At 49.4% G+C, this 13,019-nt stretch overlaps 1 protein-coding gene across 3 annotated transcripts; it reads left to right on the forward strand.

Moving 5' to 3' along the window:
• The first annotated feature begins 1,384 nt into the window (after positions 1–1,384).
• Positions 1,385–4,823, forward strand: LOC120708773 (tubby-like F-box protein 3). 3 transcript variants are annotated; one of them, XM_039994178.1, is made up of 6 exons: positions 1,385–1,754; positions 2,564–2,629; positions 2,722–3,140; positions 3,270–3,363; positions 3,469–3,601; positions 3,693–4,823. In XM_039994178.1, exons 3-6 carry the CDS (start codon positions 2,775–2,777, stop codon positions 4,504–4,506), a joined length of 1,407 nt encoding a protein of 468 aa, XP_039850112.1. In that variant the 5' UTR covers positions 1,385–1,754; positions 2,564–2,629; positions 2,722–2,774; the 3' UTR covers positions 4,507–4,823. The 3 variants fall into 3 exon arrangements, with proteins under 3 accessions (XP_039850112.1, XP_039850113.1, XP_039850111.1); XM_039994179.1 differs by having other exon boundaries at positions 1,541–1,754; positions 2,570–2,629; XM_039994177.1 differs by lacking the exon at positions 1,385–1,754 and adding an exon at positions 1,847–1,954.
• The last annotated feature ends 8,196 nt before the right edge of the window (positions 4,824–13,019 follow it).

Here is a 13,019-nt window from a genome sequence, read left to right on the forward strand (position 1 = left end):
CACTGGCCCTCCATTGGGCCGGGGCTGGCTGGCGTCAGGCGGCGCCCGGGCCGCTGCACGCCTGATGACGCGGCCCCGACCGACCCCAACTGGCCATCGCCACCTGCGCTCGGTGACGTCCCGATCGCTGGAACCTTCTTGGCCAGGCAGGCAAGGGCAGGAGCCACGAGCCGTCGAGCCCACGGGCTCTAGCTCAAGCTCTCTGCGCGCGCGACGGCGACGGGCGACGGGGGTGACGGGGCCGTGCGCCCGTGCCTGCTCCCACCCAACACCGACGGCGCGGGGCCGTGAAGCGTGCGTCCCCGGACCGTACCGAACGTCCGAACTGCACAACCACCCTATGCCGCCGCAGCGGCAGCCGGCCGCTACCTTCCTGGCGCCCGGCTGCAAGCCTGCAGAATATACTGTGGCAGGCTGGCAGCCAACGGCCGGACTCTCCTTCACCGCTGGAAAGGGAAAAGCTCTCCCGGCTCGATCCGCCCCAAGGCTGCTTGTTTTCCCCCACCGCGTCGGCCTCTTTTTCCCCCACCGCGTCGGCCCCAAGGCTGCCTGCTTGCTCACCTGTGCACGGCAGGAATTCACCGTGCCTTGTTCGTCTCCGTCTCCGGTAAAAAAGAAAGTGCACGCGTTGTAGAGTTCCTTTTCGCTCCAGAAGAACCGCGCGACCCGGAGTGAGCTGAAGGAGTGGACTCTCTTGGTAGAAAACGGCAACCTCATCTGATCTCCGATGTGGACGGATCAAGCGGCTGTTCTGTTCCCGAGTCAAGTCAGCCGTGGGAGTCAAGTCTCGACCAACCCTAGTATATATATAAAAAAAGAAACTAGGAAACTGCTGGACAAAGTCTAGTTGATGGATGGGGACGCTCCCAGCGGAAGGAGTCGCGTACTGTACCCACTGTTTCTCACAACTTTAAGCGAACGTTCTACTCAAAAAAAAAAACTTTAAGCGAACGTTTAGGTGCCGTTACGCACTTACGCTCACCAAAATCCTGTTCTAGAATCAGTCTCCCGTGCGCCTAGAATGCGTGCACTATGCAAAAAAAAAATTAGCTCGAGTCAGTGCCATGAGAGCCGACAGTACCCAGCGCGGTCAGAGAAGCATCGAGTGCCAGACACAGTGTGGCTCGCTACCACGGTAGCGTCATGATACGTACAACAATCAGCCGCCGTGGATTCCCCTTGGATTAAGTGAGCTGCTTTTTCTTCTCCTGTGCAGGTGCCTCATCATGTCACCATACGGTTAGTTTGACCGCTACTGCTCTGTTACAATTCTATTCTACCGCGTCAGCAGCAGTAAAAAGTTACCGTAACCTGCCACACCACCGTAACACCGTAACAGCAGTAAAAAAAACACAGGCGCAGTGCCCGCCCCGCTTTTCATGGCGTGAGCGCCGGGGCAAGGCAAAGCCGCCTCCTGCCTCTCCTGCCACCTGAGCGCCGTTACGGGGGCGCCCCGCGACGGAACGGACAGGTGCGGTCAACCCACCCCGCCCCACCAGGCACCACCGCCGGGGCGGATAAACAAACCCAGCGCCCCCGGCTCACTGTCCTCTTCATTCGGTTCCTCTTCCTCCTCCCTCCCCTGCCCCTCCTCCTCGTCTCACCTTCCCCGCCTGGTCTTCGCGTGCGCCGCGGCGGCCGTGGCCCGTGGAGGACGGACAGCCCGGGGGACGCTCGGGGCTCGTGCCGGGCGCACTGATCTGCGGCCTGCGTGTCCCCGGTGGCGGGGCGGGCCGGCATCGGCTTCGAGGAATGTGAGTTCCCGTTTCGCAACTTGGGGGTGCTGTGGTTCCGGTTCTCTTCTGATCTTCGTAGGTTTTTGAAGGGTTTGTCTGGTGAACGTGGCGTTGCGGTGATTCGGTGAACGTGGCCAGCTTGGGGGGCGTTCATGGCCAGATCGGTAGATGGTTTGAGCTGATTCGGTGAATACAGCGTTGTCCAGGGCAGATTTCGGGGAGGAATCTAGACTTCTAGGGGTTTTTCTTCACAAGTCTTCGTCCTCTTAGCTTTGCCGGTTACATTGCGTGGTTGACGAGCGATACCTTTCGACTACGCGTTTACCGTGCGTATTTCGCATCCAAATTTATGCCAACTTGCATATAAGAAACAAGTTAAATTTCCTGGAAGAAAAATAAGGAGGAAAATGGATCCTGGTAGCTTGTACGTTGGTACGGTATCGTTGGTCCTGTACATCCCTATATTTCCTTCGCGAAATGCTATTTCAACTAGCGACTGTCTTTATTGTTGTTCTGGTGCTGACAGAAGTTCCTATGGGAATTTGGCAATTATATGTGCCTATGTTTACCTTAAAGCCCAGACTTCTTGGGTTTAAAGTGATGCTCCGTACCTAATATAGGTTGTGTAGTCAAAGTCAAAAGTCCCTGCTTGCACCCGAGCCATGATGGATTTGGAATAAGATTTGGTTTCTAGTTTGGCTATGCATGGTTCTTATGATGATGTCTATGTTGAATCAACTTTTAGTTGTGATGATGCGACCATATTTCAACTAAATTCACCCATGTTAAGTTTCATTCTCACATTAATTCTTTTGTTTTTTGTGCAGGAGCAGATTGTAGCATCTGTTTCTTCTGCATATGCACTTTGTATTGTTGATATCATTTCAAAGGAGGTACTGTAAGACTTGTTCTCTGTCCATCAACTATCCAGTGCAATTTTTGAGAATGTTGTACTTAGTAACCCTTGATTGTTTTCCATTGTCAGGCCATAGTCTCCTGGATTTTGTATGCCTTGTTATCTGGAATTGGTTACCGTAGATGTCATTTCGTAGCATCGTCCGTGATGTTAGGGATGGCTTCGGTAGCTTGTCCAGACGCAGCTTTGACGTGACCCTCGCAAGCATTTATGGCCTTACCGGGCATCACAAAAGGAGGACCCAGAGCTCATCGCATGAACTCGATGACTCGCCTTCCATAATCCGAGAAAGCCGCTGGGCAAGCCTACCTCCTGAACTCATCCGTGATATAATACGGAGACTCGAGGCTGATGAGAGTACCTGGCCAGCACGGAAGCATGTTGTTTGCTTTGCAGCTGTTTGTAGGACATGGAGGGAAATGTGTAAAGAGATTGTGTTGAGCCCAGAGTTTTGTGGGAAGCTCACTTTCCCTGTCTCTCTAAAACAGGTAAAGGGAAAAGGAACTCACCTCCTTCGGTTAGAGTAATCTTGAGCTGAATGCTATTGCGAATTTACTCCAAACCATGAGCAGCAGATATCTTTCTTGTCCTTGATACAGTACTTGTTTCTTTGACAGCCTGGTCCTCGAGAAGGAAATACAATGATTCAATGTTTTATAAAGAGGAATAAGTCAAAATCCACCTACCATCTCTACCTGTGCCTTAGCAATGGTATGTTGTCTGCTTTGCACACTTTCAAATTTCAATAGCACTGTTCATAAGTTTTTCTTGCTTGATTTTGCTGTTACATCTCATATCATGCAAACCTCTTCACAGTTGTTACTTCAGAAAGTGGAAAATTCCTCTTATCGGCTAGAAGACACCGCAAAGCCACATGCACAGAGTACACTATATCAATGGATTCTGGCAGCACCTCAAGATCAAGCAGAACCTACATTGGAAAAATAAGGTAAACATTATGTTTATGAAAGGTATACTCTTTGTTTTGTTTTTTTTGGTTCGTTTGAAAGTTTAACAAGCCTAGTATTGCCAATTTTCAGGTCGAACTTCCTTGGCACAAAATTTTTAATTTATGATACACAACCCCCCTATAATGGGGCTGTAGTTCCTCCTGTTGGAAGGACCAGCAGGAGGTTCAACTCCACAAAAGTCTCTCCGAAGTTGCCTTCTGTTAGTTACAACATCGCTCAGGTGTCATATGAGCTAAACGTCCTTGGAACGAGAGGTCCAAGGCGGATGCGTTGCATCATGCACTCCATACCCGCCTCATCAGTGGAGCCAGGTGGCATAGTACCAGGACAGCCAGAGCAGATTGTACCTCGCGCTTTGGAGGACTCATTCCGCAGCACAGCTTCCTTTTCGCAGTCATTCCGTAGCACCACCTCACTGTCCAAGTCCATCATGGACTCATCCATGGATTTCAATAGCGCTCGCTTCTCAGACATTGCTGGCAGCAGTGCTCGATTCTCTGGCATTGGCAGCAGTGCTCGTATCTCGGGCATTGCTAGCGGCAGATTGGATCACGACGAGGACAGTGAAATCAAGGAGAGACCACTGGTTCTTCGTAATAAGCCACCTAGGTGGCATGAACAGCTGCAGTGCTGGTGTCTCAACTTCCGTGGCCGTGTGACAATCGCCTCTGTGAAGAACTTCCAGCTGATTGCCGCAACAACTCCACCCGCAGGTGCTCCAACTCCCTCGCAGCCTGCTCCATCAGATCCTGACAAAGTGATTCTACAGTTTGGAAAAGTGGCAAGGGATATGTTCACGATGGACTATCGCTACCCGCTCTCGGCTTTCCAGGCATTTGCTATCTGTCTGAGCAGCTTTGATACAAAATTGGCCTGTGAATAAATGGAGAACAAAGGTAGAAGGAGAACGCAGATGCCCTGGCAATAGGCCCTCGGTATCTCTTTGCTTTTTCCAGTCGTGTTATCTTGCTTGTAATTGTTCTTGCGTGCTTGCTGTAGCCATGAAGTGGACATATGTGGGATGCATGTATTGTTGGCCCCCTCTCCCCAATTGATTACAAGTTCCATTAGGACCACATGTTACCCGATCTGTAATATACTTCCAGTGGCATTGCCACATGATAAGAAAGTTCCCACTGGTGGTTGTACCTGCATGGTTTCAGAAAAGATGGCAGCAAATAAAGCTCGGTACAGTGTGCATTTTTTGCTCGTCTCTGGATTGGCTATACCGTTTAAAGCCCGCCGCATCTCGTCCTGTGACTGGAGAAGTGTGTGAGAGGGGGCTTTAGGGGCTTTTGCTTCCCCACAAAAGGGATCGCCAAGTGCCAATAAGGTCACCTGCCCATGCTTTTATCAGTGGTTACGAGCACGCCTGTGTCTAATCATCATTGCTCGCATTACCCAGCCCGCCAGCCGCGTATGCGTATTGCGTATCCCCCACAGTGCGGCGCACAAGATTTATCAGACGCGGTTGCAGCAGCGGCTTGTGCTGTGTGAGACAAGGGAGCATCACCCCACATGAGCCCCTGCGTGCCTGCCTTTTCGGCCCGAATAAAGCCGGGCTCTTTCGGTGTGGCCCTGTCTTTTGCTTCGAGTTGTTTCCGAGGGAAGGAAGACGCCGGCCGGGGCAGCTGAGCTGAGCTAGGTGAAGCATGGCAAGAAAAGAACAGAATGAAAGCGAGAGGGCCCATGAGCGCGATACGGCGAGCGGAATATTTTGCTCCGAGCTGGAGCGCACCACGGAGCGCGAGATCCGCCGCGCGCGCGCACTATTCATTTCGCTTCGTTCACCGCCTTTCTCCGGAGAAATAATTATATCGCTGGCTCCGTCGAGGCGTCGACCAGTGCTCCATCCACCACGGGCGAGTCGGCGAGAGGCCGAGAGCGACGGCGTCATCTCGTCCTCGCGCCGCACGACGGCACGAGACGAACCGCTCCCACCTTGTATCGCAATGGCGACAGCGCGCGTGCGTGCGCGGCGCGGAGCTGTCCCGCTCCGCGCCGTCCGATGTGCGCGCGGGCTGGTGTGGCGGGCGCGGCTAGGGGAGCGACCCGGGCCGGTCGCCCACTCGTCGCGCGGCGGCGGCGTGTGCCGTCGCGATCGGGCGCGATCAGTGGCGGAGCCAGGGGTGCTGGGGTGCTCCAGTCCCCTACTCCCATGAAACCCATGGAGCCCCTCTAAAACCCCTCAATATTTTTCAAACATGAGTGAAGAAGAGAAAGAAAAAGAAAAAAGATAGAAAGAAGAAAGTAAAATGAGCCCCGAATCCCAGCTCCGTCTATGGCTCCATCCGTTCACCGATGGCGATGGGTAAAACCGGCGCGTGGTAATAACCAATCGGGATTCCCTGACTTGCTGAAGGCAAGTCAGTGAACACTGTAGCGGTGACTTTCGGTGTATTCCCGGCCGTCCGATCTGAGATGGATGGCCAGGATTGATTGCTACAGCACCATGCTACAGTGTAAAACAGTATCTTTTTGAACAGTGCCCGTGAAACAGTGCCAGCTACAGTGATTTACGGTAGGGATCACTGTTCATCCAGACTCAGATCACTGTTCATCGTTGTGCCTTCGCTTCTTCAAGTCAGTGAAGTTGGACCCGGTAATAACTGGCGTCTTCGGTTTGCGAGTTACGTGTGATCTAGTGCAAGCGTAGAGCTGTGGTTTTCGGACGTGCCCTCGCTGGCGTGGCGAGTGAGACATCGACAGCGGGGCAGGATATTTCGTGCGCATCCAGGTTCAGATAAGCATCGATGGAGATGAGCGCAGCCGATATCTCGACAGGCCGGCCGGTACGTGCTGACGTGTTCTTGCCCTTGTTGGGCTGAGCCGGGATGGCAAAGCTGCTGCTGCTGCGACCATAGCAATATCATGCTGCTGCAAGAAAAACTTTGAGGCTGTGGAGGTGGACAGCTAGCGGATGGATTGGCCCGGTGTGGACTGTCGAGTGTGTCGTCCCAGCTCGTTTGGAAAAAGAGAAAAACGATGCGAAAGGCTTGGACAGGGCAGAAGCTTCGTGCAATCTCCGCGCATTGAGGCATGTATGGAGCGTTTTTTTCTTTTTTATATTAAAACAAAAATCAAAATTTCAAAAATATATGTCTTTTTTGAAAAATTTCAAAAATACCCCCCGGTAGCCCCCCATAGGGCGACATGCCATAAGTGTAATTTTTTCTTCTTCAAATTTGCAATGAGATCCCTGGCAAAAAAAAAGGGGCCGGGCCTGTCGCCCACCCCAGGGGCGACAGGGTCCCTCCCCCCTATATATATGCCCTGGCAGCCATTCCTTTGTCATTTGAGCCTAAAAATTCAGGAAAAAAGAGAGGGGTGAGGAGAAGAAAAGCGGCGAAGCTCTGCCGAATTCCGCACTTGTGATCTACCGGTAACTTCCGTATGAATCCGTTGATATTGTATAACAATTTTATTTAATTAGCGGATTAGCTGAATTAGATTTGATGCTTTAGAACACTCGTTTAGTATTACAATTTGAGTACTATTACAGACCTGTTTTTAAATTAATTATGCATTAGAATAGAATTATGACAGTACCTTATTGATATTGCAACATAAGACAATAGAATTATGACAGTACCTATATTTTCACGCATCGATTTGGTATACGATATGCGCATTATTTAAATCATTGTTCGTCATTTGGCGCACCACACTATAGCGCCTATGTCTTCGTCAGGATCAACCTACATTCCGTGGAGCAAGTGTGTAGCCACCGTACCTGAAGGAATTGATGTGCCAATGTGCTTCTGCGGTTCGTTATGCAAGTTCATGCAATCTGAGGTTTTAGGAGATGACTATGACATGAAGTTCTTTATGTGTGAGAACTACGAATATGATCCACCTAAGCGATACGGCAAAGACCGGGCCAAGGTAGCAGGACAACATACACTATTTTTCTTTGTGACCTAACATTGAGTTATGATTCTAATTTTTGTTGGACAAAGTCTCCTCCGCCTCTTTGTGATTTTATGCAGTGGTTCGACACCGTGTAGTCGCAGCAGGCAAAGGACTTTGTGGAACAACAAGCAAGGTAGACTGCAGAACGTTGGCGCCGAATGAAGCACGAGGAACAGCAAGAGGAGAAGCGCAAGAAAGAGCAAGAAGAGATCCGCAAGAGGATGGAGGAGGTGGATCAGAAGGCGGCGGCCGAACGTGAAGCCGACAAGGAGAGAAAGCGAGAGAGGGCACGCCGTGCGAAGGAAGCCAGCCCCGAAGCAATTAGGAAGGGCAAATATCCTCGGTGCACTCAGTAGAGTAGTACCATGTAATCCCGGCATTTTACATTCCATAAGACATGGTAGGTTTAGATGCAACAAGAAATTAACTTGTCGCGTGCACATGTCACTGCAATTAGTTGTTTATGTTTTCAGTTGAGAGCTTGACTCTGTGTATTGTAACTTGTACCATTAATTTGCAGTTGTAGCCGGGAATCTATGAAATGTTTGAACTTGTCCTTAATATTTTCGGAGCATTTCATGTCACTAGAATCCCAAAAAGCACACATTTAATTAATATAACGATAAGAAATAAGAACTAAGAAATGCATTATCTAATGTGAACCATCAAATTTTACATCATAATATAACGATAATGAAACACACATCACACATGCAGTGGCATGGAAGAACCCGTTGCAAACTATGGTAAACAGATTCCGGACTAACCTAACATGCCTTAGGTAATTTTAAAATAAACACAACAACCACAACGATGCAGCATGTCACTAGCACTAGGGTAGTCCTAGTAGCCGTACCCCCACGTAGCAAACTGCGTTGAGCCTTCTCCGCAGTATCCACCCATTGAAGGTGGTGCAGGCGGTGGTGCCGGAGGCGCAGGGCCCTTCTTCTTGTGACAAGGGCAGTTGCAGTAAGGAATAGTGCATGGTTCATCTTGTGAACCGGCAGTATTGCCGGTATCATCATCTTCGTCGTCTTTGTTACCCTCGCTCACTTCCTCATAATGGTTCACCTTGCATTCCAGATCAAAGATCTTTATCTGGAGGTACTCGATGAACTCCTGAGCAGAATCAATTGGTGCAGGATCGACTCACCTAGTAAAACCACAGTTTTCTGGAGCATCGGAAGACTGCAAAACAAATTTCATGTAAGGTATCTCATTGAAGATAAAGAAATGAAACAACCGAGTATTACCCATGCGTGTGGACATTTAAAGAAACGCCGAGCGCCATCCATCCCGTCGGTGCACATCTGCACTAAGCAGTCCTCACCGTGTCTGCATTTTGGCCACGGTTCTCTACGGTTATCGTATTGTCGAAGAGAAGTTTCATTGGTAAATTCACACTTGTGCTGTGGCGGAAACTCAAACACTGGTTCCGGAAAGGAATCAGGTCCAAGAGGCCCCTCCCATATTATGAGGTCTCCCTTTCTTCCTCCTTTTCCTTTCCCAAAACCGTAGTAATTCTTCCCGCTAGACCCACCTCCAGACATTGGGTATACAATGAGGTTTGTTGTTTGAGTGCTGCTGGGAGTTCACAAACTTCGGAGTATTTATAGGCGCACAAAGGTCTGATACCCGGAGTATGGAGTGTAAATGCACCTAAAAAGCCTACATGACAACACAGTGAAGATGCTAGCTGACCTAACACTGAAAAGGCTAGATTCGATTCTCGAAATGACTACTCGATGCATCTCTGTGCATGCAGACTCACAGCACTGCATTGCTGCCGCTCGGTCGATCGCTCCTAGATGCCGCCTTCCCCACTACAGGCCACAGACCTTCACTGTAGAATGACAGGTCCGTCGTCCTCGCCAGAGAGACTGCTTTGAAGGTGAGCTGGTGTGGTTGCCGTGTTGTCACATCTTTCTGAAATAGTGGAAGGGCACTGCTATTGGGTTGTCGTCTTTTGTCACGTATGTCTAGACAAAGAATGCAACATTTGGGAAACCCGTGATCGCCGTGCTGAGCAGTGGCAACCTGTGATCTCGTACTCGCAGCTAGATACACTATGGTTCCTATTTTGAGCTATTCGAGCGTGTAGTCGTCATCATCATCGGCAGGATCTCGGCCGCTAACTCGTACCGCACCTAACTTGTCCTTTATTAAATCACGGAAAAATTTCACAAGAACTTTCCTTATTTCACGAGCATTATAGAACCCACAAACATAACAAGTTCACATCAATAGTATCTATAGAAACAAATGACAAGTAAACTAGCACAATCATAAACATCGGATACAAATAAGCGGTCCACAGCTGCTGAGAGATCCCAAGTGGTGCGGTGTCTACTGAGACATCGTTAGATTCGACACGAATGTATGAGCCAAGTTCATTCATAATTACCTGTGGTCCTGGCGACTGACACGGTCCAACGCGGTGGGCACCAGAAACTCCTGGTGCTGCCCAAACTGTCTCCTGACTCTCCAGGGGAAATATGCCTCAACCGCGATGTCATAAACCAGGACGGCTGTAGTAAGCCACAGGCTCGCATTCGCGGAGCAGTGCGAAGACAGGCCTGCTGGTGCACGGGTAGCCACAGCCTCTGGGCTGTAAGGCTCCCAGACAACGTCCTCGGGCGTCAGCATGTCGAGCTCTGAAACAAACTCAGGATATGCGCGTCTAACCTGCGCATGCGCCCAGGACCTCTGCATTCCGAATAAGTAAAATTAAAAGTGCGCTAATGCATCATGTAACAATGAATAACAAAATTAGATTTGTTGCGAACGTACCTGACGCCATATCCAGATAGTTCCCATAGTGGGCCTCTCGTCCTCCTCGTCGCCGTACATGGCCCCGTGGTAAGGCTCGTGGCTGACCATGGGCCGACCAACGGCTAGCCTCTCGTACGACCAAAGCTGTAGCAGTAGTGGGCACCCTGCTAGGATAGCGTTCCCATGTGTCTTCATGCAGCCGTCGCAGAGTCCACGGTAAGTGGCTGCAAGTACCGCATCACCCCAGCTATAGGGCGGTACGTCCTCGTCCCCATCCGCAATCTCCCGTGCATACAGAAAGAGAATCCTATCGACCGAGTTGCCATGAGTGTTGTTGAACATGATGTAACCAAACAACCAAAGTAGGTATGCCTCCAGTGATCTGGCCACACTGTACTCGTCGGCATCCGCAGCCAACAGGGCAGGCTGCATAAACAATTAAGATTAATGGTTTCAACTGACAATGGAACATGTGAATTGTAATAATTAAATTTAAATATGGATTGAGTACGTACTGTAAACTGTAGGAACCAGGTCTTCGAAGGACCTGTTGCTCGCGGGTGCGGGTTGATCGGACCTGCTTCTTCCACGTGGTCAACCAGGGCAAAACGGGCCTCCAGGTCATCCTTCCACGAGGCCGTCACCACACGCGGACCTATAGCCTCCCCAACGATAGGGAGGCCGAGGAGGTAGACCACGTCCTGCAGCGTAGGAGTCATCTCCCCACACTGGAGGTGGAACGTGTGTGTCTCCGGCCTCCAGCTGTCAACGAGCGCCGTCAGGAGGGATCGGTCGAGCTGAATAGACCCAACCTCGACAAGACGGCTCAGAGTCAGTAGACCGGCCTCACGTAACTTGCAATAAACAAAATTGTCGAAACAAAGGAATACCGATGAATACATAAGTGATAAACAATAATATTTCATTACATACCTGACACACCAATCGTGGTGTATAGAGATCGCCTCCCCGGGTGGACGAGGACGTAGCACCTCTAGGGCTCGGTGCTCAACTGCTGCAAAGTAAGACCTATGGCTCGAGTCGATAACTGGGTCTAGCAAGGAGTCCATCTCCATACTTGCATTCAAAAATATATGAGAATACATAGGTACATATATGTTTCATACAAACTGGACGCATAATATTTATACATTACAGATAGGTTCGATACAAACTCCACGCACGATTACTATATATTACAGATAGGTTCGATACAAACTCCACGCACGATATTTATACATTACAGATATGTTCCATACAAACTGGACGCACGATTACTACATATTACAAATATGTTCGATACAATTGTGGATCATGACACCGAATGCCTTCCACGAGCAATTCTCGCCGATGGTCGTCTGAACGTAGGAGGTGCTCCATCTCCGGGATTTCCGGAAGGACCGACGTCAGCAGCATCGTGAAGTGCATTCTGAGGACACTTCTTGTAGTTGTGACCCAATGCTCCACATTGGCTGCAACGCTTTTGTGCCTTACTTGCTTTGGACTCGTCCATACCATTCCGAATACGACGTGTCTGACGGCGGCCTTTGCCTTTCTTAGTGGCTGGATCAGGAATAAACATTTTATTCTCATTATCCTGAATGAAAGGCCCCCACTATTCCAATCCCGTATACCTCATGTCCCCAGGTGGATACAGCTGCTTCCTTGCTGAAATAAGGTGAAACAAATACTCCTGGCTGCAACCCATACTCTGCACATGCCGCAATAAGATGCGAGCATGGCAAATGCAATAACTTAGGCTTCATGCAGGTGCAGAAGGCTTTGCCATCTAGTATAATCAAACTCTCCTGTACCACCCTATCTCTACAGATACCACGACCAGTTCTATCCTTGCATAGAACCTCAAATCTATGCTCCATTGTACCTGTCGATATGACGCGGTGCAGTTTGGCCTTTTCAATCTTCTCTTGCATATATTGTGTCACTTTTGTGCAAAACTGAATTTGGGAGTTACTGATGTTTATGCTTGCAGCCATTTAACGCTCTTTGAAATACTTCATGCACCCATACATGATGAACTCAACAATTCCCACAAGAGGAAAGGCACGACAAGAACGCATAACCATATTGATGCCTCGTATGTGCCGAACCGCATCTCGAACACTCTTTGTTTAGCCCGCCATGCCTTCAAATAACTAATGGTGTACTGGTAAGTCTGCTCAATGTGTCGAACAATCATTTTTTGCTCATAATTTAGGTTGTCCATAATCAACCCATACATTTGCTTTACAACAAAGTCGCATGATGTATTGCGCTGCGAGGGAAGAACTTCTGACATCAAACAAGTGTGCTCTGTCACAATGGAACATTTCCAGTTCGACTTCCATTTTCCCTTGAATGTATGTACTCGCCATGGACAACCATCATTCACACACTTCACCTCATATTCTTTACTGCCAGACTTTACGACTCTGAATTCTCATTTCAATGATATTGCCCATAGTCTCACAGCATCTTTTACGGTTTCAATGTTTGGATATGTTGCACCTTGCACTACCTTATTCCCTCTGTACTCCCACTTCTGATTTCGTACGTCTTCTGCGACATGACTGCCAAAATCATGCTCCTTCCACTCTTTTGGCAATGAGTACTGCTCGTCATCAGATTAGCCCTCATATTCTTCCATCTCTATTGCGGTTTGGTCTTCTGCCTCCATCTCGTCCACAATGCTATGTATCCTCTCTCCCTCAT

The sequence above is a fragment of the Panicum virgatum genome, chromosome 5K (genome assembly GCF_016808335.1).
Source record: "Panicum virgatum strain AP13 chromosome 5K, P.virgatum_v5, whole genome shotgun sequence".
NCBI classification, from domain to species: domain Eukaryota; kingdom Viridiplantae; phylum Streptophyta; class Magnoliopsida; order Poales; family Poaceae; genus Panicum; species Panicum virgatum.